At 39.3% G+C, this 27,397-nt stretch overlaps 2 protein-coding genes across 2 annotated transcripts in view; one reads left to right on the forward strand and one right to left on the reverse strand.

The window, feature by feature from the left end:
• arih1 (ariadne ubiquitin-conjugating enzyme E2 binding protein homolog 1 (Drosophila)) overlaps positions 1-19,217 on the forward strand; it is a 39,130-nt gene extending 19,913 nt beyond the window's left edge. Inside the window, exons 13-14 of the mRNA XM_057835719.1 lie at positions 12,447-12,559; positions 12,633-19,217. Coding sequence (XP_057691702.1) covers positions 12,447-12,559; positions 12,633-12,717 — 198 coding nt within the window. The 3' untranslated portion in view covers positions 12,718-19,217. The remainder of the gene's footprint in view (positions 1-12,446; positions 12,560-12,632) is intronic.
• The window catches only part of c5h15orf39 (chromosome 5 C15orf39 homolog), a 33,990-nt gene continuing 23,753 nt past the window's right edge, over positions 17,161-27,397 (reverse strand). Inside the window, exon 3 of the mRNA XM_057835718.1 lies at positions 17,161-22,983. Coding sequence (XP_057691701.1) covers positions 22,103-22,983 — 881 coding nt within the window. The 3' untranslated portion in view covers positions 17,161-22,102. The remainder of the gene's footprint in view (positions 22,984-27,397) is intronic.

Below are 27,397 nucleotides of genomic sequence, written 5' to 3' on the forward strand. Positions count from 1 at the left end.
GCACAAAGCCAACAGCAGCTAACGTTATTGTTTACATTGACTGGCGCTGGGCTGCACTTCAGTAGTGGGCGATGTACACAAATCTCTATTCGGTTATGTTAATACCTGCCTTTTTTTTTTTTTTTTTTTTTTAAATAACTGTTCGTTATTGACATGGAGTACATCCTTTAAGTTGTTTCTTCCCCTCCATAGTTAGAATGCTGCATTTAAGCAGGTTTGGACTAAAGCTGGTTTGCATTAAAAAAGAGAGAATTTTATAATGAAAGCCATGTTTTGTTCAAACATAAAAACCTGTTGAGTGCTGGAAGAGGTTTTAGCAGTAAATTGATATAAATGTACTTTTGTGTCCATTTTGATTTGTTCTTTTCTAAAACGGAACCACGGATGGACTTGGAGTTCTTAAACGATAAATGTTAGTATGAGTTATGATAATTGATATTAAACCCCTCTTGATGTTTCCTTTATTTATTTATTTTTGGGGGGTAAAATTAGTTTAACTAGTAGGTCGCAATTGTTGTTGACGTCCAATGCACTGTGGGCGGTGATGTCAACGGGATGCGCTGCCGGGCTTTCTGAGTATGACTATAGCAACATGTTATCTGTTCAGCCCTGTCAGTTTGAACCCGAGAGGAATAGTGCTGTCGATGTTTCACAACACGAGCAGGAAAAGCTAAATGAACAGGAAAGACGTGATGGAACTAGAGTAGGACAAAACCGTTAGTGTTCATGTGGCAAGTTCATCTAGTAACAGTGACCGCAAACACTCCTACTCTAATGACGTAGCAGAACTCAAGTTTTTGTTTGCAGATCTTCACGGTAAACTATTGAGTGATCAATCGAGTTTTGGCTGAAAGGAAACTTATTCTCCATCAATTATTCCTACGAATGCAACGTTAAGCTGCAACCACCTCGAAAATGTATTCCAATATAAAAATGGAGATTGTTTGCATCCAGAGCTGTCGTGTGCTTTACATATGGTTAGGGTATACAGTAAAACACAACAGTTTGATTATTTTTGCAGATAGCCCATGCATCACAGCACACAAAAAAATTGATAGTTTTGCCTCAATTGAGATGTCTAATGGGCTCTGCCACCGTGACCGAGAAAGTGCTGCACCAACCACCATCTTTTTGTCTCGAGAAAGCTGATGATCGTCCTGCTGGTGTTCTCAGATTTTGCGCCCTTATCAGATGTTGCCTCCAAAGCTTTTGTGGCGGTGAATAAGCATTTTAAGCATTTTAATAAGCATCTTTTGCATTCAGTGGGACTCTCAATATCCATAAGGTGCCAAATAAACAAGTTACATCATAAACATACATATACAGCATGAAAACGGTGTAAATAAATTCTTAAGACAGATAAACGACATGGGGAACGAATGAATGAATGAATGTATTAAATTTAGTTTGATTGCTGACTATTCATATCATTTTCTGCCCAACAGTTTATAATTTATTTTTCTCATTGACTGTCGTGTACTTTATTCGTACTTGAAGCAGGTTCCCTCCATGCAGGTAGCATTCAAGACCACACTGTTAAGTAACATTATAACTAACACCACAAGGACCATGCTATTTTTTTCCAACATCAGTAGTATGTGTATTATTTATCAATCTGAAATCTCAATCGGAAAACTATTAAATCTTTTATGGTCCTCGAATGCAGAAGCAAGGTTGGACGCCAAAGCCACGTGCATTAACGGAGCAATTGCGTACAAGCTTTATTAAGCATACAAAAAAAATCACGGGATCGCAAAAAGGGAGAAAAAAAAAGGGTCCGTGACAGTAGATCGGGATCAATTAAAAAAAAAAAAAAAAACTGAGGAAAAACCTTGGTGAGAGGCAGACGAATGAAAAAACCAAGGCAAGGCTCCAACTAGCAACCAAGGGACTGTCAAATGGCAGCAAGTCAATATCTCTGCAACCTGCCGAGGATCAGTTTAAAGACACTGCTGATGAGCTGGAATTGGATGCAGGTATGACATCGGGAACTCATCCCACAGCTCTGTAACAAAACAATCTGACTGGCAGCAGAATGTGACAAAATCATGCCAGTCGTCGTACTAGCTTCTCTAGTATAGTACAACCCAACCGCGTCATCACCCCGACTGTGCATTGCGTGCATAAAACATGGCGCCCTCCGTAGGCACCATGTTTAAATATTAGACATATATATATATATATATATACATATATATATATACAGTGCCCTCCATAATTATTGGATTTATAATAATTGTGTTTTTTAGCTTATTTTTTTTCGAAATAATATGGGACCTTAATGGGGAAAAAAATAGAAAAATCCAACCTTCAATACAAGTGCATTTATTCAGTGGGGAAAAAATCCCACATAAAGAAATAATTATTTGACATCAAATAATGTGTGTCACAATTATTAGCACCCCTGGTGTTAATACTTTGTACAACCCCCTTTTGCCAACAAAACAGCACCTAATCTTCTCCTATAATGTTTCACAAGATGGGAAAAGACAGAAAGAGGGATCTTCAGCCATTCCTCTTTGCAGAATTTCTCTAAATCATCCAGAGACCTGGGTCCTCTCCTCTGTACTCTCCTCTTCAGCTCACCCCACAGGTTTTCAATGGGGTTGAGGTCTGGGGACTGAGATGGCCATGGGAGGAGCTTGATTTTGTGTCTAGTGAACCATTTCTGTGTAGATTTGGCCATATGTTTAGGGTCATTGTCTTGCTGAAAGACCCAGTGACGACCCATCTTCAGCTTTCGGGCAGAGGGCAACAGATTTTGATTTAAAATGTCCTGGTATTTCAAAGCATTCATGATGCCATGCACCCTAACAAGGTTCCCAGGGCCTTTGGAAGCGAAACAGCCCCACAGCATCACTGACCCACCCCCATACTTCACAGTGGGTATGAGGTGCTTTTCAGCACGTGCATCTTTCGTGGCACGCCAGACCCACTTAGAGTGTTTGTTGCCAAGAAGCTCAATCTTGGTCTCATCTGACCAAAGCACACGGTCCCAGTTGAAGCCCCAATACCGCTTGGCGAACTCCAGACGTTTGCGTTTATGATTGTGAGTGAGGAAAGGTTTTCTTGGTGAATGCCTCCCAAACAGCTTGTTGGCGTGTAGACAGCAACTCATACCCACTGTGAAGTATGGGGGTGGGTCAGTGATGCTGTGGGGCTGTTTTGCTTTCAAAAGCCCTGGGAACTTTGTTAGGGTGCATGGCATCATGAATGCTGTGAAATACCAGGACATTTTAAATCAAAATCTGTTGCCCTCTGCCCGAAAGCTGAAGATGGGTCATCACTGGGTCTTTCAGCAAGACAATGACCCTAAACATATGACCAAATCTACACAGAAATGGTTCACCAGACACAAAATCAAGCTCCTGCCATGGCCATTTCAGTCCCCAGACCTCAACCCCGTTGAAAACCTGTGGGGTGAGCTAAAGAGGAGAGGACCCAGGTCTCTGGATGATTTAGAGAGATTCTGCAAAGAGGAATGGCTGAAGATCCCTCTGTCTTTTCCCATCTTGTGAAACATTATAGAAGATTAGGTGCTGTTTTGTTGGCAAAAGGGGGTTGTATAAAGCATTAACAACAGGGGTGCTAATAAATGTGACACACATTATTTGATGTCAAATAATTATTTCTTTATGTGGGATTTTTCCCCACTGAATAAATGCACTTGTATTGAAGGTTGGATTTTTTTTTTTTTCCATTAAGGTCCCATATTATTTCGGAAAAAAAATTATTAGTGTTGAGGTGGTTGTAGCTCAACGTTGCATTCATAGGAAAAATTGACGGAGAATAAACTCGGCGTATTTAATTTCCATCGACATGCGGATACATCCTCTCTCATTGCTGTCTTCACAGGCCATCCCACAAATCAAAGTAATCAAAGTCAAACACAAAGAAATAATAAAAGTAGCACTTTAGACAATTAAGTCCCATCCTGCCATCTTGTGGTGAAAAGATAATATGTCAATAATAACAATCAATAGGAACATAATTTCAACATCAACTGAGGACACATTTATGATTACAAAACATTTCTCTCAACATTTCTCTTAACACCCCCACTTGTTCTCATGTTGATGGCCTTTTTAACAAACAAATGAACTTTTACATTTCAAATTACAAAAATAACACTGTCAAACTTCAATTTTAACTTTGTTACAGGTTCTGTCATGATAACAGCTATCATGTCATCCGTTGGACAATACGTCAATGTGACTTTTCCCTGATTCACAGTAGATCTAATAAAATGATATTTTATGTCTACGTGCTTGCATCTCTGTCTGTTAACAGGATTTTTGGCAAGAGCGATTGTCCCTTGGTTGTCATCGTGTACAGTTGTTGGAGTGTACTGATAATGATCAATGCTACCTAGTAGTTGCTCTAAATATAGGCATTCTTGTATGATTGAAGCCAGTGCCATATATTTAGCTTCACAGGTAGATAGTGCGACTGTAGGTTGTTTCTTTGTTTTCCAAGAAATTGGAGAACTATTCTTGCTCAAGAAAACACAGTATCCTGAAGTACTACGCCTGTCGCTAGTATCAGCTGCCCAGTCAGCATCACTATATGCCTGTATACCAAGTTTCGCATTGCCGTCTCTTTTGAAACTAAGGCTCTTTTCAGAAGTACCTTTTAGGTATCGTAAGTCATGTTTCACAGTAGTCCACTGCGCCTCCGTGGGTTCATTAAAGTACTGCGTTAATCGTGAAAATGTCTCTCCATAGTCTATTCCCATTTTCTGGTTAAATCTCTTAGGCACAAATTGTGCTTTGTACTTCTCTCCAATCTTCATCCTTTTTGAGTGCATAAACCCATTTACCCCCCACTGTTTTCTTGCATTGTGGCAGTGTTGCCAAGGTAAATGTTTTATTTTCGTTTAGTGACAATTTCTTCATCAATGGCTTTTGACCATCTTTTGAGTTATTTGAACTCATGGCCTCCTCATGTTTGAGGTATACCAATTACCATCTTGTAGCAGTAGTCTACAGTGGTATGAACTCCATCACTATCTCTGTCCTCTATTATGAAGTCTTCTAAATGACTCGGTTTTCTCCTCTCTTGAGGGATACCTTCTACTCTCAAGTTCACATTTTGTCACTTCCTTATGACTCACTATGTGCACTTGGTTCTACAGGATCTTCAGTTCTGTTTTTCACCTCTACATTTGTTTGATCAGTTTTTGGTAACCTTATGTTGTATTCTTCATCTTGATCCATGTCACATGTCTGTGTCTGTTTTTCTATGACTTCCTTGTTCACAAACTTTACCAGCCTATGTTTTTGTACTTTCTTTGTGTCTGGATAGTAAACTAGATATGCTGGACTGTTTTTGCCATAGCCAACAAAATGTCCTTGGCCACACTTAGAATCCAATTTCCCCTTGTCTTGTTTGTATTCGTAACATACAGACCCAAATTTTTGCATTCTGGAAATATTTGGTTTCTTGTTTGTCAACATCTGATAAGGAGTTTGCCCTGTACGTCTATTATAACATCTGTTGCGTACCATTGCTGCGGTTTGTACTGCATAGTGCCATATGTATTTTGGTAACCCACTTTCGACTAGCATGTGTACCAATTTTAAGGGTGTATATGCTCGAGTATCTGGGTCTCTATTTCGAGTCTGGATAAATTTTCCTTGTATGCATATCTCACACATTTGTTCAGGTCTTGTTTCTTTTCCCTTAATCTGCATTCCATCAACTTCTTTCTGTAATTTTAGCACATCCACATAATTACAGTGGCCTAATATTTGGTGCCATGTGTGAATATCATAACATGCATTGATTGCACTTGTCTGACTCACCATATGTATGCAAAAAGTACAGCTTGCCATACACATGAATATTGAATTTCGTACCGTCTTTGATTATCAGTGCGTCTTCACCAGGGGTGCTCACACTTTTTCAGCATGCGAGCTACTTATAAAATGACCAAGGCAAAATGATCTACCTATTACAAAAATGCAAATTTATTTATAAATATATTGAGGATTTTTTTGTACAATGTATGTCGATGTAACTTGCATAACCGCATGAGCCAATATTGCACAACACAATTAACTATGCACATTTTTTGTCATTACCCGAGTTTACTCTGATGACTTGCATTGAATTGAATCAGCCAGGGATGCGTAGTCTGGACAGTAGCTGCTGACAGCCAGCCTCAAGCACACTTCCAAATGATCGTCAGTCATGGTGGAGCGGTACTTGGACTTAATGATCTTCATGTGAGAAAAGGCTGACTCACATAAATATGTGGAGCCGAATAATGCAGTCAAGAAGGTAGCACATTTCCTCATGTTGGGGTACTTTACCTCTGTGAGTAAGTTCCAGAACTGTCCATGAGCTCTGGACTTCAGCTCAATGTCTGCTTGCAGTGTCAAAATCTCATCCTCCACTCCAGAAGACTTCAGGTGAAACAGTGTTGCAATTTTTGATGCGAGTGAATCCACCTCAGCATCATCTCGAAAAGGATAGCACATGAATGTAGCGACTGGCTCGAGCAAAGAAAAGTCTTGAAAGCGTTTGTCAAACTCTGACAGAATATTGTCAATCTGCTCTGTGTAACGTGCACTATTAAGTTGCACACAGGCCTTCCCTTGCATCTCCAGCTCTGACGCCAAATTCTTGAAGTTTGCCAAATCGTGGCGCTGCAGCTTTGTGGAGAGATGTCCCATCTTTCGTTTGAAAGCATTAACTGAGCTGATCATATTGATCACTGTTTTGTCTTTCCCTTGCAGCTCTAGATTGAGGTCATTCAACATGTTTGTCAAATCGGTTAAAAATGCCAAGTCTAACAGCCACTGAACGTCACTTAGTTGCTTGTATTCTGCATGTCCAGCTTCACGGAAAAACTCCTTAATCTCAGGACAGAGCTCTCGAAATCTTTGCAGGAATTTGCCTCGACTAAGCCATCTGACGTCAGTGTGCAGCAACAACTCAGAGTGGTCACAGTCAGCCTTCTCCATATGTGCACGGAATAAACGTCTTTGAAGAGCCCTGGCGCGAATAGAGCAGGCGATTTTCGTTGTCACATCCATAATCTCTTTCATGTTGAGAATTTTAGCGCATAACGCTTGTTGGTGGATTATGCAATGGTAATTCAAGAAGTCCGGGAAAGCATCGTCCTGCCTGCACTTGGCAATAAATCCATTCAAGCGGCCAACCATTGCAGGTGCGCCATCTGTGGTGATAGACATCAATTTGTACACTGGGAGCTGGGTTTTATCAATAAAGTTTTTGAACGACTGAAATATGTCCTCTCCTCGCGTCTGTTCTTTCATGGACAGTACTGTTAATAGCTCCTCTTTTGCAGTGATATCAGAAAACACCATACGAATGAAAATGCACATCTGTGCTGTGTCACCCACGTCCGTAGACTCGTCCAACTGCAATGAGAAACACTCACAGTCTGCGATGTCTTTCCAAAGTTGCCCGGTCAAATCCTCCGCCATTGCTTCACAGCGCCGTGTAACTGTAGGCCTTGACAGCTGGAGAGCTTTGATCGAAGATACGATTTCTGTCTTGTTTTTAAAGTCTCGAAACAATGAGTCAGCTGCTTCAACGAATGCCTCCTTTACCATTTCTCCGTCTTGGAAGGATTTCTTGTTATTAACGATGACATGACTCACCCGGAACGATGCTTCGGTGGCGGCTTTCGCTTTTGAAGTAGGTTGTGTGAAAAATGACTGCTGTCCGGACAACTGGCATTTTAATTCCTTCACCTTTCTCTTCCTCAGCTCGCTTTTCGGCGGGAAGTCGGTATCATATTTTCCATGAACAGTCCGAAAATGGCGCTCCACATTTCCCTTCTTCGGTATTGCGATGCTAGACTGGCAGATGAGGCAAACGCACTTCGAAAATGTCATCGTGGAAAAAAAACTCCTCCTCCCATTCTGTATGAAAGTGATACGTTTTTGTCTTCTTACTTGGTCCAGCTCCCCCACTCATGTTTATACCCTTTGTTGAGTTCAGGAGAATAAAACGAGGGCTTAAAACTGGAGGTAACCAACTCGCTAGCTTGTTAGCTGTGCTGCACGTAGCACCGTTGTTTGTGCATGCGTGGTGACCTATGTGTCACATAAAACAGGTGTCATCTGACTGGCTTCCCTGTATATCAAGTAACGGAATGGATGATAGGCTGACGTCTATTTTTTAATGTCATGCGATCTACCCATACTACCTTTGCGATCGACTGGTAGATCGCGATCGACGTAATGAGCGCCCATGGTCTTCACCTTCTTTAAAAAGGACCGTGGCTCCACTCGATGTTGCTGCTTTCACCGAAAATATGTCTCTTGGGTACGATGGTATGAAGAGTGCGTTTCTGAGTGTTGCCTTGCGCTGCTGTCCTCTTTTGTCAATCAGGGAGCACCCTGCCTCTCCTCTTTTTAGTGCGACTCCACTGCACCTGGTACCATCTGCCAACTTGACGCTGTGGTTCTCTGGTTTGAACGTCTCCTGGAAGCTTTTGAACTTGGTCATGTCAGTGATGATATGAGATGTCACTTCCGTGTCCACCTTCAGGCCTCGTTCCCGGATGCTGTGTGTATCCTGCCGCCTGGTGTCGGGCTGTTCATCTCTCACCTTGAACGCGAAGTCAGGATCTCCATCTTCAGCAATTTTTCTCGCTCCGTTTTTCTCGCTCTGTCCGGTTTGTCCTTGCGTCTGCAAGTTGCGTCTTTGTGCGTGTCCGTTTTGCAGCAACTACCCCATGTCCTTTGTCGACATGATTTTGCACGGTGGCCTTCGATCCCACATTTGAAGCACACCAACTCTGTGTCGTCTTTGATCTGGTCTGGAGCGTTTGCTTTTGTGGTTTGCTTTGAAGCTCTTGCTTGAGTCTTCATCACTCTGTCGCTTGATTCTGCTGCATTTTCCATTTCTTCAAAACTTCGGAGTTTGGTTTTGAATTCTGCAAATGTCATGTTCTCATCAGTATGCGCCACATGAATTGTAAATGGCTTGTAACTTTCTGGCAGCCCCTTCAAGACCATTGCGATAAGTAGACCATCTCCCATTGTTTCACCTGCATTTCGCAATGCTATGATGGCGGTCTCAGCTCTTGTTATGTGGTCCACTATGCTTTCTTCGGTTCCCTTTTGAAGAGATGTTAGCATGGTGTACAAATTTATAATCCTGGGTTTTCCCTTCCCAGCATAATATTCTCTTAATATTTTCAGAGTTTTACTTGTGTCATTTGGCGCATCTCTCATTATTAACGAGAGGCTTTTATCATCAAGAAGTTGTATCATTTCAGCATAGGCGTCCGCATTTTTCATTTCATCCTTTTCTCTCTCGGCTTCAGTGTTTGGTCCTACCAGCACTGTGTTCTTTAGCCCGATCAGATGAAAATGTCCCAACATTTTAGTTTCCCAGAGTTCATATTTAGCTTCATCTCCATCAAATGCCAGTCGAGGTAACTTACTTGTTCCTCGTGGATCCATGTTGCTTGTTAGCTTTTTCTGCTAATCATCAGTCCGTGAGCACGCTGTCCTTCGCGACCTTCTACACGGTGGAAATTGACTTTACCTTCGAATGACTCCTGGGCCCATAACCTGTCGAGGTGGTTGCAGCTCAACGTTGCATTCGTAGGAAAAATTCACGGAGAATAAGTTGTCTTTCAGCCAAAACTCGGCGTATTTAATTTCCATCGACATGCGGATACATCCTCTCTCATTGCTGTCTTCACAGGCCATCCCACAAATCAAAGTCATCAAAGTCAAACACAAAGAAGTAATAAAAGTAGCACTTTAGACAACTAAGTCTCATCCTGCCATCTTGTGGCGAAAGGATCATATGTTAATAATAACAAGCAATAGGAACATTATTTCATCATCAACTGAGGACACATTTATGATTACAAAACATTTCTCTCAACATTTCTCTCAACAATTAGAAGCTAAAAAACACATAATTATTATAAATCCAATAATTATGGAGGGCACTGTATATAGTACTATACTATAATATTAATGCTAGGTGTTTTTTAAGAATTGTTTTGAATCATGTTGGAAAGGCGAAGTCAGTGTTCTGAATCTATTTACGTTCTATTCTTTTGCATTAGTTAATTCTATCGGCATTTGAACTCATTGTTTATTTGTGATTTATTATTGTTATTTACGTTTTTATTTGTACTTTGATAAAGAATTTAAGTGTTCCAAAATGTTTTTGTGAATAAGCGTCAACTAAAATTTCATTGCTAAATTAGTTAAAAAAAATTTTTTTTAATTATTAGATTAGTTGACTAATCGTAAAAATAGTCTGCTGACTAATCGGGAGAAAATTAGTCGTTTGGGACAGCCCTAATATCTATAAAATGATAGCATAAACGAAAGGCACCATTTCGGGTCCATTATACAATAAATGGAGCGCTTCGTGACGTTGTCACTCAAAATTAATATCACAATATCAAAATAACATTAGCAGCACAAACAATTTTTTTACAGCACAAATGTAGTACAAACGATTGACTGCACTTTTATATAAATTTGCGTCTGATGATGGGCCAACTTCACAGAGGTCGCTGTAAGGATAAAAAACAAAGAAAAACGGCCCAGTCACGATAGCTGACATCTCCGGCGCAACTCTTGCGTTTTCGTCAGCTTTCAAATAAAGCAACAATCAAGCTGCTTTTGGGCTGTTCAGACCATAATGACGCTGAGTAGGGATGGGAATCGAAATCAGATTCCAATTCGGAACCGGTTCCTAGTGTTTCGAGGCCTCGACATCACAATGAAAAAGCCTTAACGATCCCTTTAACGAGTCCTGAAGACGCATATTGCGTCGTGACTGTCTTGTTGTCCAAACACATCAAACTAGCATGGCGCCAAGAACCACCCGCTCCAAAGTTTGGCTACACTTCACCAGGAAAGAGGGTGAAAATGAAAGGTTACGATGGTTTAGCACGGGCATTGCAGCTGTAAACATAACAATGACAGCACGTAGGTTCAAACGCTCGAAAGTGTGTCTTCACTTCACGAGGAAAAATTACAACAAAACGACTTACAATCATTGCAAGGTGGAGATAACTGCATCGGGAGGGAATAGACTGCACTGTCCTCACCGAGACAGCTATACAGCTAGCTAAACTCCGAAATGACGATACAGAAGACGTTGGTACAATTTGCTGACTTTATTCAACCATCACTTGAAGAGTGAAACTAAAAATAGAAATGAAACAAATCAATTTCGTCCCCAATAACAAACAGGTTTGCATCAACGTAAATCAGCGATGATTAGCGGCTAATTCAGTAATAACAAAGCAGTTAGCATGCGTTCGCTAGCATTAGCACATCGTTCAAACCACTACACAACTGGATTTATCGTCTGATCGTGAGTGGAAACACACAACAACAACACAAAAGATGATACATACAGGCGTTGCCTCTGTAGATATTTTACAAGCATTAACAAAGAACGTAAGGCAGTGCTTCCCTCTCTCACTAACTCGCTCACTCGCTTGGATGCGGCATTTCTTCTTCACGTGAGCGCGTTTTTCTTCGCGTGAGAAAGCGCAAGGGCGCCCCCACTTTAGCGTGAAAGCACCATAAAAACTAAAAGGCATGCATTTCAATATACTGGTAAATAATACTTTAACAGGGGTCCCCAAACTACGGCCCGCGGGCCGAATACGGCCCGCCCCGACATTTGGTCCGGCCCCCTGAACAATACCAGAGAGCATTTTTATTTTTTAAATTTTTTTTTTTCTCAATAGTGTTAATTATTTTCTGGCCTTTTTCTGTGAACTCAGAGAGAGTTATTTGGTTATTATCTATTTGATTAATAGTGTTATTTTTATTAATTATTATTATATTATTATTTTTATTTTATTTACTTTTGTTCCGTGAAATATCCAGAAAGGGTTATTTGATTGTGGCATTCTGAAAAACAATAATTTTTTACATTTAGGCACTCCTGCAATCGTCACACTTTTTCTGTTACAAACTGACCTCGGCCCCTCGTCAGAGAAGGGAAAAGTTATGCGGCCCTCATTGGAAAAAGTTTGGGGACCCCTGCAAGTTTAACACATATTGCTAATGGCAGACCAACGACCTATATGCCAATATATACCAATATTTTTTATTTCTATTAGAAAAATGTTTCAGTAAAATGTTAATTCTTGTGCATTTGCCACTTATTGCCACAGTTAATATTGAGGCTTTGGGCCTCTTTTGACCTTGTTGTGAGTTTTTAAGGTTGTGACTTCTGATTAAACAAGCTCAATGCCAATCAAAATGTTTGTTCTTCTTTTTCCCCAATTTAGAATCGATAAAGAATCGAATCGTTAATCAATATCGATAATGGAATCTGAATCGTAAAAATCCTATCAATTCCCATCTCTAACGCTGAGATTCCTATTCTCTGTCTCTGAGCAGCTGAACAGGACAGGTAAAAAAAAAAGAATTAGGACTGCATGTTGACAAACATGTCTCCACCTTTTTTAGAACAACCAGGCCGACTTGGAAAACGCCACTGAAGTGCTGTCCGGCTACCTAGAACGAGACATCTCGCAGGATTCCTTGCAGGACATCAAGCAGAAAGTACAAGACAAGTACAGGTCAGTGCAAGAGGCGGCGAAGCGGGAGCCAACGGGTCGACTGTTTCGTTTATTGCGTGTTTGTATATCGCAGATACTGCGAGAGCCGGCGACGAGTTCTGCTCCAGCACGTGCACGAAGGCTACGAGAAGGACTTGTGGGAGTACATTGAGGATTGAGGACACGTCCCAATGCTTGGACTCTGGAGTATCTTGACAAAATAAGAGCGCTGATGCAAATTGGTCAGGGCAGTACGGGCCTTCTGCTGCCCCTCTTTTGGCAAAACTACCACTTTTGCATCCTTTTTCTTTAACAATGTGGAAGTAAATTATATTTAAATAAAAAGGTAGAGTAAAAAAAGTGTACTACAGTATTGTTAGCAGCAGAAAGTCCATCTTAAATACGTACATCCTCTTTTGGTTTGTATTGTAACATCTCCCCTCAGCTACCTTCTTTTCCTTTTTTTGGCTTGTGAAATCTGTTTAATTTTTATGTTTGTTTTCCCCGTTAGTGTGAACACGTTTTAAACACAGCTTTAATTGTCCTGGCCATGTCTGCAGTATGTGGCGAGGTCCTTTTGTGTGGTGGGCTGATTGTAAAGGGGCAAAGACATTTCATAAAAAACAAAATGATAATGAAAAAAAAAATAGCAAGTCTGTTTTTTTTCAATTTGTAAATAGCCCATATGCATGGAAGTTAAAGGGCAAGTGGCACGCGTTTGCATCGTTTTGACCTATTTATTCTTTACAAACATTGTTAAAGGTGTTTGCAATAAGGAGCAGCGCACAGGTGACCTCACCAGGAGCTCTGAATGGACACTACTAGAAAACCGTGTTGCCAAGAAAACTGGAGGTTTGAAAAGGTGTCAGCGCGCCTGCTCAATGTTGCTTTTTCTAACTGCTACCCTGTTTAACCCGCTTCAAACTTGTTTTTAAGAGCCAAACTGAGTGACATTCACTCTTTTTTTTTTTGTTGCCGTTCGCGCTCCATTCGCACCTGACACGGAATGTCGTGTAAGGATGGATGTGACTCCTCGCAGGGGGAGATTGAACATCGTTGCGTTTTGTCACACTTTTTTTTTTTTTAAGTTTATATTGGACGATATATCATTGAAATGTCAGTGCCCCAGAGCTGCAGGTTGTGGACGGCTCCGCTTGTAAATGCTCCCCCTCGTGTTTGTGGAACACGGCCCTCGCGTGTTCAGGCACTGATCAAAAGTCATGGGATTGACAAGAGTGTCAGCAACCCTCAACCCCCCCACCCCCCCAAAAAATGGTTAAAAGAGGCAACCCTAGTTTCAGTACTAAGGGATAGGGGGGGACAGTTCTGTTCCAAAATGCTTATGTGTTCAGACTTCTTATTTTATCCTAGAAAATTATAAACTGTATTGTTAATTTGAATAAATGTCATGAGAAAATCTCATTTGCAGCAGTTTCCGTGTGAGTCATTAGAGTAGCTTGGCTTAACATTACATTTTGCAATGTCGATGACTAAATGGAGACATGATTTACTCAACCAAAAGTTGACTCACTTTGTGTTTTTGTCAGAGTTGCAACATCGTTTTAAAATTTTGTTTAACAAAGAGGCGAAAAACGTGGAAAGGGTAATGGCGTACCGCACGCAACACGTCACTTTTGCTCATTAATATTCATGACGTTAGCAACTGTTGTTAGGCGGGTCAAGCTCCCTAATGCTAAATGCATGTAAATAGTGTACGAACGAGATGTTTACTGAGCTAAACCTATCAATTCTGTATGAAAATGATGTCCCTGGTGCCAAATTCACTGTTAAAGATGTGGAACAACATAGACATTTTCAGTTAAAAAGATGGCTTGAGTCTCGAGGACTGAAAAAGATTGGGAAAAAGAGCCGACCTTATCCAGAGGTAGCTTTTCTATTGACAGTTTTTTCTTGAGTGCATTGCCTTACGCCCCAGACAATGACATTCAACAATCTATCCTTTAACACCATATGCCCGGTCTTTCATATATATTATATTCTCTGGTTGTCTTGCGTCTCTGACCATTCTTGGGGGTAATTTTCATTGCTATTTTAATGTAGCGATCGCAAATGCTACTCAGGTTAGTTTTTTCATGAACAATACGTCTTAATTTTTATTAATTTACACTTCCCCCTTAAGTCTAAATTTTTTCTTTACAACATAAAAGGTAACAACAGTGGCAGTCAGATACCACTTGAATTTTTTTTTTTAGGTCATTCACATACCTGTCAACCCGAGCCCATTGGCAATCTTGCAAATAGTGACGTACGCCCTTACAAATTGGTGACTAATCTTACAACGTTGTGTATATAGCGTGCAATATGAAACAAATATAAAATTCACTTTTAACATAATATGAATTTATTGGCAATATTGTAACATATAACCTGGTGCGATCAAAGAACAAGATCTTCAGCTACATCATGATTACTAAAATTTAACAGTGACATTTGTTTTAATTGTATGTAGCACTTTTGGCAATTTCTATCATGTCTTGATGGCTGCACTTCATGGCACTTGAAGTTTGTTAGTGCGTCCAATTATAAATTAAAAAGGTCAATTGATAAAATTAACTTACCGATGCAATCTTTGAGTCAGGGAACATTTCTTTTGCTAATCCTGAGAAGTGATCAGCAATAGTTGCAGGCAAATTGTGTTCGGCACAAATTAGCAGAAAAAAATCTACGCTTTCGTCATTTTTCATTCAGCAGACTTCATCTTTATGAACAGTGTTGCCACGCTTACTTTTAAAAAGCAATTACAGTTACAAATTACTTCTCACAAAAAGTAATTGAGTTAGTAACTCGGTTACCTGAATGTAAGAGTAGTTACTTGGCAAAGTAACTGGTGTTACCTTTCATGTTATTTTTTCATTTTAAAAAAACAAAACAAAAAGCATAGTAACCTTTGCTAAGTTTGGAAGTCATTTAATGTTGTGAATCAACTGTTGTTAAAATTGCTCCCGTTTTTGCATTAGTTCCCTTCTGTCTACTTTCGACATGTGAAAATTGTAAAACTTTCCTCATTTAAAGACCGATTCAATTCAAGATTTTGCCGATTTAGGAGTATGTTAGATAAAAAGTTACTTAGGTTCGCTAGGAAAGTTCACTACAACAGAGGCTTTCTGAGAAGTCTACTGCTTTAAAATGGCTGCTGTTTACTAAGTTCTATATGCGTTCTACTAAGTTCTATATGCATGTGATATCTAGGCGTGGATTGTAGGCTGTCGGCTACAGTCAAGAAATATTGGAACCACCTAGCCCTAGCATCGCGTTTGCTACAGCATCACACCAAACACTCTTTTCTCGCTACATGTCTGACTTTTCTCACGTCATTCAACCAACGTAGTAACGCACAGTCTCGTTGCCGAAATGGTGACAATCCGAACGGGGGAAAAAAAACGTAATGCACAAAAAACGTACAAATTTTGAACATACGGCAAACACATTTAAAAATCAGTGCTCCCTTGTACACATTATGCCGAAACCGTACAACTTGACAGTTATGAATTCATTGGCAGACAGAAGCAGCACGGCAAAACGCCACGCAAAAAAATAAGTACAAATATCAAAATGGCTTACCTCTTCGGGCAGGCAATGGATCAGAATTGTCGATCTGTGGAACCATGGCCCCCAACAAAATATTTACTGCATATGAAGGTGAATGGCTTCCATCTTGCTGGAGTTAAGCTGGTCTTTTGGACATCCACAAGCTTTTCACACACTGTTGCTGGTATTTTGGCCCATTCCTCCATGCAGATCTCCTCTAGAGCAGTGATGTTTTGGGGCTGTCGTTGGGCAACACGGACTTTCAACTCCCTCCACAGATTTTCCATGGGGTTGAGATCTGGAGACTGACTAGGCCACTCCAGGACCTTGAAATGCTTCTTACGAAGCCACTCCTTTGTTGCCCTGGCTGTGTGTTTGGGATCATTGTCATGCTGAAAGACCCAGCCACGTCTCATATTCAATGCCCTTGCTGATGGAGATTTTCATTCAAAATCTCTCGATACATGGCCCCATTCATTCTTTCCTTTACACAGATCAGTTGTCCTGGCCCCTTTGCAGAAGAACAGCCCAAAAGTATGATGTTTCCACCCCCATGCTTCATAGTGGGTATGGTGTTCTTCGGATGCAATTCAGTATTCTTTCTCCTTCAAACACGAGAACCTGTGTTTTGCCCCACTGTATTTTTGAAACAATAGCATATTTAACTTTGGGGATTAAATATAATTTCAGGGGGAATTTCAGGGGTTTCACCTCCTCCCGTCATCGTGTCACACAGCTTACTGACACTGAGAAACAACCGGTGGGGGAAGAGTTGAGCCTTACAGCTGCAAGTGACGGATTTCTCCATGCATTTTTGGATCATAAAACATAGCTAATACCTTAGCGACCATGGCAAGTTAGTGCTTTTGCATGCTAATAACGTAACAAAATTAATAATGTTCAGCTCTTCAAATTACCGTAAACTCCACTAAGACCAGCCACTAGATGGAGACAAAGTCAATGAATTTCATTCCACATTTTAAATCCATTGGTGGTAAAATATAATTCCTTCAGAACCGTGCTGGATTTGTTTAGGAGCTGGACTTGACGTCATGCCTCTTATGATGATTGATTCAATTATCATCCAAGTGTTATGTGAGCCATTTGAGCTTTATCCAGTATTAGCTCTTTCTCCATCGTCAGACTAAAACCAGGCATGTATGCATAAGTTTGTATGACCAAACAAAAAGCTGAGTTAAACAAGACATCTTTATTGAAGACATTCAACTGTGTTATTTAAAGACAATACAAAAAAAGACATACCTCTTAGAAAAGACAATAAAAGGGTACTTTCACATGCTGTGAGCACCATACTAGCAACGGTCCAACTTCAGTAACACACTACTTACAGTATATGTGGACAGTAACATTTTGATCTTAAAGCTATCAGGAGACTATTGAGAAAGACTATGTCTAAACGTTGGCTCAGTTTGTGGTAAAAGATTCTGTGTACGGGCACATAAAAGACACTCAAAAACACAAGACTTTTTCATCATCACTCAAACAGTATGGTTTTGTATCACTACATTGGAAATAATTGGCATTAGTCGCCTATTAAAGAGCCAATTTAGTAAACCGTGACCATTATTTACTTTTCAAATAATCACTTCGAAATGATTCCTACAAAATCACAATGTCCCACCATTGGTGAGCGTTTTCTAGAAAGTCCTTGGGAGCCCCTTGTTTTTGACACTTGAGATCAGCATTAAAAGTTCATTTAATATTGGTTTATCAGTTATCAATTACTTGTGGCCTGATAGGAATCATAATCAGAGTTGTCAGATATTATGAACCGATAAAAGTATTTTTAAAAAATCTGATATAGACAAATTTTGGCGCTGATATTTGGAAATACGACATATCGCTATCAGCCTTTCTTTTTTCTAATCCGACCGGCCGATATGGAAAAAAATCCATTTAAAACTGGGTTATTTCAGCCCCAGATGCAGGCTCACCTCTCTCCTGCCTGTTGTCTCCTGCACTCGTATTCACCCAGTCTTCTGATTGGTTAAATGGTAAATGGAATGACACTTGTATTGTGCCTTTCCACCTTTTTAAGGCCCTCAAAGCACTTCAAACTAAAGTGGTTACCTCTACTTACGACATTAATTGGTTCTGGAAGTAGTCTCGTAACCCGAAAATTTTGTAAAGAGAGACACGTTTTACATGTAAATGCCCTGATCCGTTCCAAGCACGACTGACACGCCACATTAAATTTTATATTTGGGGTAAAAGTGGAATAAAATGACAGCCAAACACATTTGAATCACTCCATATACCTAACATAACCTTAAATACCTGTAATGAAGTAGATAATAGAACATGTTTACCATGCCCAAAGCACTTTACGTGAGCACACATTTACCATTTCACATAGACTTTCATACACCAATGGTGCTGCAGCAATGTGAGGAGCTGCCAAGCCATTGGGGGCAAATTGGGGTTCAGTGCCTTGTTCAAGGGCACTTCGACAGTGGGCAGTCATTGAACCACTGACCCTTCAGTCCCAGGACGTTAGCTACCAACTGCACCACGGCTGTGTAACTTTCCCTTTGCACGAGGCAATGTTCTCTTTCATGAAAAAAAACAAAAAAAAAAACGTCGTGAGACAAAAACACGAGGCACCTTGTGCTCATTTGACTCAGACGGCCCCGCAATATCAACAATAACACCGTTGCGCCAGTGCACATTATACTGAGACACCTAAATTGAAACGTCATTAACAATAGGCAAATAGAAGAGCGGAATTGTATTATTAATAAGGCTGTCAAAATTATCGCGTTAACGGGCTGTAATTATTTTTTTTAATTAATCAAGTTAAAACATTTGATGCAATTAACGCAAATGCCCCGCTCAGATTGAAATTACAGCGTCATGTCCACTTGTTATGTTTTTTTTTGTGTGTTTTGTCGCCCTCTGCTGGCGCTTGGGTTTCAGCACCATCCATGGGCATTGTGTAATTATTGACATCAACAATGGTGAGCTACTAGTTTATTTTTTGTTCGAAAATTTTACAAATTAAAACGAAAACATTAAGAGGGGTTTTAATATAAAATTTCTATAACTTGTACTAACATTTGTCTTAAGAACTACAAGTCTTTTTATCTACGGATTGCTTTAACAGAATGTGTTATGTTAATGCCATCTTGTTGATTTATTGTTATAATAAACAAATACAGTACTTATGTACAGTATGTTGAATGTATATATCCGTCTTGTGTCATCTTTCCATTCCAACAATAATTTACAGAAAAATATGGCATATTTTATAGATGGTTTGAATTGCGATTAATTTTTAAGCTGTGATTAACTCGATTAAAATTTTTAATCGTTTGACAGCCCTAATTGTTAAGCATGATTGGAAATTATGACCAATAGGACAGCAGGATCTTATGGTGTGACATTTAAAAGCAGAAAGTTAGGGTCAGGCAAAATGATCTGGCACATTTGTAGGTATAATAAAAGCCAAATAAAGTAAAGAAACAAAAAAGGTTTTATTTTTGTAAAGTACATACGATGCCATTTTGTTTTGTTTCTATACAATGCCGTTGTTTTTCATTTCTTGTTCATTTGATGCCATGAATTGGACTGGTGAGCATCGTGCTTTCATTGTGGAAACGTTTATCAACACAAATAAATCTGTAACTGCAACACAACGAGCGTTCCGTTTACACTTCAATCTTGCTTGACATAATTCCGTACCAGCTCGAACCATGATCTTGTTATGGGTTACCAACTTATGAGCTACTGGATCTGCATTGAAATGAAAAACAACCGGCCGGCCTCGCACCGCCAGAAAAATGTGGCAGTGCTAATAACGTTAAAAATAATTAGTAATAACACAATAATAACTAGAGCTGGGAATCTTTGCGCACCTAACGATTCGATTACGATTCAGTGGCTCCGATTCGATTATAAATCGATTATTGACGCACCCACCACACTTTTAATGTTTTGTACACTAGTTCCAAAATTGTTCAAAAATCCTCTCAGGCTAAACCAAACTATTTTAGTATCAAGTTAACAGTTGAAAACAGTAAATAAAATACTCAAGTCCCCATTCTGTATCAAAAAATTAATTTAATGTTGTGAATCAACCGTTAAAGTTGTTAAAATTGTTCCCGTTATTCCATAATTTCCCATCTGTCTACTTTCGACACGTCAAAGTTTTAAAACTTTCATCATTTAAATATAGATTCAAGTCAAGATTTTGCCGATTTAGGGATATTTTAGATAAAAAGTAATTGGGTTCGCTACAACAGAGCCTTCTAGAGAAGTCTACTGCTTTAAGATGGCGGCAAGTCTGTCATTTCGCATCTAGTTCTTTGTATATGTTCCAACACTGTCGTTACTGTCATTTCACATCTAGTTCTACAATATGTGATATCCACCATATGTTGCCGTATGTTTGTAGCAACTAGCAACCGGTCGCTGTTTGTAGCGGCTGTCGGCCGCAGCCAGGTATGATTTTTTTTTTTTTTTTTTTTTAATCTAGTGGCATGAGTTGAACAAGATATTTACTCTCGGTCCGTTCCTCCTTGCGTCCTGAAGACTGCGGCGTCCCGAAGACTGCGCTGACTGTGTTTTATTTCCACTTTACCTGGTATAATTCAATAATCGGAATTTTGATGTTTATGAATAGTTCTCGGATCTTCCACGGCCGAATCGCCAATAATCTATGAATCGGAAATTTCGCACGCCTCTAATAATAACAGTTCCCATTTGACTGATTTGATTTTTAAAACCCAATGAAACAAAATGGCATTATATGTACTTTTAGAAAATAACTTTGCTTCTTTATTTGGCTTTTATTAAACCTACAAATGTGCCAGATCATTTGGCCTTTTACAGTATTGTATAGTATTTTTGCCTCTTGTAACCTGCTGGTGCTTAGTTTTGAAAAGTTTCTGCACTTTCTGCTGACGCAATCATATGTCGACGCAAGCTCATTGCGGATAGAGAGCGAGCTAACGTCTGCAGCCAGTGTACCATGGCAGTTCTTGTCATCTCACGTTGTTTGGGACTTATACAAGCATCGCTTCAAAGTTATATTCTTCCTTTGTTTTATATTCATGAGCATTGTGTAGTATATTGGAGGTGTGTATATTTCATTTTATTTGCATTTGTGGTAAAATGTGGTTACATTATTTGACTGCTTGCTTTATTTCATATTATTGGCATGTTGTTGTTTTTAGTGTTTAAAAAAAAAAGTCTCAGTGCTCTTGTCAAGAGAAACATGAGAACAGTAAAGCCAATTGTCTTTAAGGCTGATTTGTTGTATCTGTTGCCATCTGTCGATTTGTGTACCCACACACTCATTGAGGACAGAATAAGTGCCTTATTGGCCATTTGCCTTTGCACTTGATCCCAAAAACTCAAGATTTTGAGTTATAGTAAATATAGTGGTGGAATATTGGCACTTTTTGCATAACTTCAGTTCTTATTTTTCCACAGAATGTTTACTTGGAAAACCTTGAAGTTGTTAAATTGCTCATTATTAAAGCATCCAGTGGGGCATCACAATACAATTGGCCATAATATGTTAAGTTCACGACCGCAATTATCGATATCGGATTTTTGGAGTTGAACAGAATCGAATATTGGTTAAAAAGTCATTATCGGACAATTCCAGTCTTAATGTGTATTTTGTGAAATAAGTATGAAAAAAAACAGCCTGATTTACAAAATGGTACCCATGGTTTTAGCTCTACAAGTGCAAACTGTGACAATTATTTGGCACTTCCTGGGTCTTTGCTCACCGAGTATGCAGCAACCTCCATACTATGCATGTAGAGTTTATGGCTTGTACATTATTGGCTTTTTTTTACTTTACAGTCCAGGTTTGCATTAAAATTGAGAATTTCACTCACTTGCCTTCCCTTGATAAAAATATTAATAAATAAAATGTGGCTTTAGCCCCATTAGAGCAATTTTCCAGAAGCAATTGAGTTTGCACTAGTTTTATGTCGACAACTTGAGTCGTTCTACAGTGTCATGGTTGTTGGTTGAAGACTTTCATCTTTGATGCATTGGATGTGTTATTTTGGGGTTATCTTCCTCTACAATCAGCCATCCTTTCTTATAGTCAGTGAGCAGCTCCAAATAGTACTTCCACTCGGGCTCGCTGTCGTAGCACACCTCAAAGATGGTTTTCAGGGGGTCACTGTTGGCCTCGTGGACGCAAAGCACCTCCCCTCGGTACCACACCTCTGACTTGTCTAGCTCCTCGTACAGGTGGCGAATCCTCTTACCCACTAGGTCCGGATACGGTTGACCAGAGGCGCCACTGGCACGCTGGACGGCGGAGCGCAGGACCCAGCGTCGTCTTCGCTCGGCGCTGTGGCAAGCCGACAAGTAGGGGCAGTACTTGATTTTTAAAAGTCTCTTCTTTGGAATTCGTGAGCCGCCGACAGGACGCAAAGTGCGTCCCGAGCTCCCCGTTCGTCGCCATTTAAAGGTCATGCGACTGTGCTCCCCTTGTTTGTGGCTTTGTCTGTTCTTTAGCTTTATAACACTTCCCGAACTGTTCTGAGACGCCATTTGCAACATGGCAGTCTGTGCGGGGAGACAAACTGGCGGGAAACCAGTTGACTCATCTGGTTCGACATCGCTACCAGGAAAATCCTCAAACATTAAAGGACGAGTCCAGGAATCGTCTGATGGCGTTTTGCTCAAGCTGGGAGGTGAAGTTTCTTCATTACCAGCTTTTTTGCCCGATTCTTTCTCATCCTCATCTTCGGACGGCCTGCTGTCGAGAAAAAGACGCCTGCAGCTGCTCTTTATTCTGCTTTTTGTCTTTGTAGTGCTCCTCACGTGTGATGATGCTGCATTGGAGTTCTCTGGTGGCAAAGAGCCGCCGCTGAAGTCTGAGCAGTCCAACACGTCCACGTCTACTCCTAAAACCCAGCAATGAACAAGAGGTAAGTCAAAGAGGGAAATCCTTTTGAATCATGAATAGATTCATTTTCAAAAAAATATTAATAATCTAGAGAGGGGGGAATGTTGCAGTGGTAGCATAAGCGGATTTAATGGGGGGACAGGTCCAGGCCCCCCTGGTGGCCGAAAAGGGTCATTGCATGAAATTCACTTTTCTATATTTATATATATAATATTTATATATTATAATTATACATATTAGGGCTGTCAAAATTATCGCGTTAACGCGCGGTAATTAATTTTTTAAATTAATCACGTTAAAATATTTGACGCAATTAACGCACATGTCCCGCTCAGACAGTATTCTGCCTTTTGGTAAGTTTTAAAGCAAGGCTTTTTGTGCTGTCCAACAGCGAACTCTTGTGGTCGCTTTGCGACATGGTTTATTGCTTTCTTGACCGTTCAATATGGCTGCACGAGGTCTCGGGCTGACGCCCACGTTGTAATGTTGTGCTTATATGATCCTTGGACAAGATTTGTCAGTAAGTATGGTTGTTGTAAAGAATGTGCATATTATGTTAGAAAGCGAAATGTTATATTTTTTGCATGATCCGCTTTTTGTTTATGTTTAGTGAACCTGTATAGCGTGCTAAGCTAACGTCGTTGCTAATGCAATGCTTGTGTACGTTTTTTTTGTAGTTTTACGACGGTCTAAAGAGGACAATGGTTTGAGGCCATTTTATTAATAAATCAGATGAAAAAGGAAGAAGTCTGATTATTAAGGCGTCGTTCACTAGCTGTCTAGCTTTGGAAAAAGTAGACGCTTCGGAGTGAGGACAGCATAGACAGATTTAAATGACAGTAGAGTGAAATGCCCACTACAGTCCTTATGTACCGTATGTTGAATGTATATATCCATCTTGTGTCTTATCTTTCCATTCCAACAATTTATTTTACAGAATATATGTATAATTTACAGAAAAATATGGCATATTTTATAGATGGTTTGAGTTGCGATTAATTGCGATTAATTACGATTAATTAATTTTTAAGCTGTAATTAACTCGATTAAAAATTTTAATCGTTTGACAGCCATAAAGCCATATAAGCCATATAAAGTTGTAAAGCGATAAAACTGCAACAAAATGAATTAAATGAACCAAAAAATATATTTTTATAATGGATCAAAAAATTTTTTCGAACAGATCATGTGACTAGCAGACTAGCACCTTAGAAGGACATTTGCTTTGCATATGATTTTCAAAAAAAAAAAAAAAAAAAAAAAGGAGGGAAATTTTATTTTTCAAATGATTTTTTTCTTTGATTGAAAATATTTTTCTGATTGACGCAACTTTTTTGGGGGATTTATTGATTTTGGACACAAATGTCCTACCTATGATATGACAAACACAAAAAGGACTGCTTCAATCAAAGAAAACTTTTTCAGTGAAAATTTAAGTGTTCAAATGCAAATTTTTCAATCTCAAATATTTTTTCACATTAAAAAACGTTTTCTATGACTGAAATTTCTTCTTTTTTTTTTGACACAACTTATCTTTTGATTGAAAAATAAAGACAAAAATGTCCAAGCCAAAATGTGGCACAAACAAAAATCAGCATTACTTCAGTCAAAAAAACAAACAAGCAAACAAACAAAAAAAACACTTGACTCCAATCAAAAAAAAAAAAATTCAAAGAAAAATAACTTTCACGTACTTTTTTAATTTCAAATTTATTTTTGCATTTAAACACATTTTTTTTTAATTGACCCAACTTTTTTTTTTAATTGAAAATATATATTTTGATTGAAGCAATTTTTTTTTCCTCTTAATGAAGAGACTTTTTTGGATTGAAAACAAAAAGACATAAATCTACCTCCAAATGGCTCAGCCCAAGGGATACAACTTTTTACTAGGGTAACTACATTGGCAAGACACCGGTGGGCGTACCTTATTCAATGGTTGACCATCTTGGCGAAAAGTATTGCCTAAGCAGCCTGATTATGAATTCTCCTCAAAAATGATGGGAAACAAAAATGCTCATTGTCAACTTATTTTTATAAACATTCCTGTAAATTAATTTTATTGCTGACACTACGTTTCAACATGTTGTGACCCCCTGCCCCAAAAGACAAACTCTGCCTATGAGTGGTAGTCAAGTTTAAACATTGGTAGACAAGAAGGACCCCACCAAAGCAATGTCTTTGACTTGGAACTATTATTTAGGAATACTTCAATCGTCACTCATCATTATCTGCCGTGTTAGCAATTAGGCCTGAACGATATTGGGAAAAACTATTGCTGCGATTTTTTTTGGGTTTGCGATATATTGCGATATTATATTGCGATATTAAAAAACATTTATATATTTTTTTTTTCAAGATATTTTCACAAGATGACTTAAATAGCTGTTTGGAAAGACTTTAGATCACCACAGTGTACAGTCATCCCTTGTTTTTTGCGGTTAATGGGGACCAGAACCCGCCGCGATAAGTGAAAAACCGCGAAGTAGCCCACCCCCCCCCATTTTAATTTTTTTTTTTTTTTGTGTGTGTTTTTTGTGCCCAATGTATTTATTCAGATTTAGCATTGGAAAGAGATACATACAGGTTGACCCAAAAAAAGTTTACACTCAGTTGACTGCTTGTTTAAAAGCCATTGAAACATATCTAAATAGGTTGTCATGCTTAAGTGATTCATTAAGGTCACTCAATGCAGCTGGTAATCTCTCGTCTCTACAATTCCTGTGCTTCTGCTGAAAATGAAGAAAACTTTAGCTGTACCTGAATTGCTGCGTGCCGGTCTGACACCTACTGAGATTACAGCAAATCTGAGAATATCCAGATGTGCAGTTTACAAAGTTAAAAAGAAGCTGAAAGATATTGGAACAGCCTCACGAAAACCTGGGTCTGGAAGTGCCGATCTGTGCCGACCAAAAAGTTGATCGACAAGGTGATATGTGGCCACCCCAGAGTCCAGATCTCAATCCCTTGGATTATAGCATATGGGCAACTGTGGAGGACAGTGCCTGTAAGAAGCCACAAACTGCTGTGGCAGCCTTGGAGAGGTCCATTGTTAGATCTTGGGAAAAGATGACAGCATCCTACATAAAGAAGCGTTTCGCAGGCGCCTGGAGGCTGTTGTGACACTTAAGGGTGGACACATTGAAAAATAGAGTGTACTGTACATGTTCTTTACAATAATGTATAATTTGTGATTCAATTCTAATTCTAAGATGAATAAACATGGCATTTAAGTTGTATTATGGCAGTGTAAACTTTTTTTTGGGTCACCGTGTATAAGACATGTTTTTTTCTCAACCCCCCAAACCCCCCCCCCCCCCCCAAAAGTGATTTAAAAAATGTATAAAAATAAATGGTTTTTAAGCACTTCAAATTTCATAATTATGATAAGTTTTAAACATAACTGTCCAACCAAATCATTTTTTACCAATAATAAAGTACTGTAGCAGATAAATGCTTGGCTTTATTAAATGCTTCTGTTTATCTACTTTAGCTGTGATCGTTGAAGTGACATGTAGAAATTTCAAACTCCTCATGATCACTTCTGGCATTTAAATGTCTCCAACGTCCCCACAGTACACACATTCATTCCAGCGCGGCTTCCTTGCAACTGTTTAACAAGTTCAACGATGATTGACAGATGCCCGTGTGAAGTCTGCTTCTTTGGCCAGATCAAAGCCATTGTTGTGCCGCAGTGACTGAGAGGATCAAAAGGCTGGGAGAGGGAGGGTAGGAGGCTGTGCGCAGACCAGAAAGTGAGGCGTATGTGGATAAAAAAAAAAAGAAAAACTATCGCACGTGCTTGCGATGGGACTATTGCGCACACGCACATCGCGATGGCGATGTTTAAACGATATATCGTTCAGGCTTATTAGCAATTGCCCTCTTAGGCAAACACCACATGTTTGTTTTGTTTTAACCACTACATGAATGAAAAAACACTTGAAGAAAAGCTCTAACAACGACTTTCTCAGCGTGGCGAAGTCGAGAACAGTCAAAATTAACAGGCAACAAAACGGCAGGCAACAGAGGGCAAAACTGGGCCCAAGGTCCAATTCTAGAAGCATGCACTAAGTCTCCAGAGAAGTGAAGACGTTTGACGGAATTGGTCAATGTTTTGAAGAGGGCTGAGAGGCGGGATAGATTACCATATTGGCCTGAATATAAAACGACCCCCTCTTTTTCAAGACTCAAGTTTGAAAAAAAGACTTTTTGAACACCAAATTAATTTTTATACAGAAAATAATTACAGTACATCTGAAAAAAATGATTATAACAATATATTTGAGAGAAAAAGCATGTTATTTTGCCTCATTCAAATCTTATTATCTGAAAATTTAAATATGTTTACTAAAGTGCAATCACATTCGTGAATGAATGGCTTCTGGTTTTTGAAATGTAAATAAACCAAT

This window comes from Corythoichthys intestinalis, chromosome 5, assembly GCF_030265065.1.
Source record: "Corythoichthys intestinalis isolate RoL2023-P3 chromosome 5, ASM3026506v1, whole genome shotgun sequence".
NCBI classification, from domain to species: Eukaryota; Metazoa; Chordata; class Actinopteri; order Syngnathiformes; family Syngnathidae; genus Corythoichthys; species Corythoichthys intestinalis.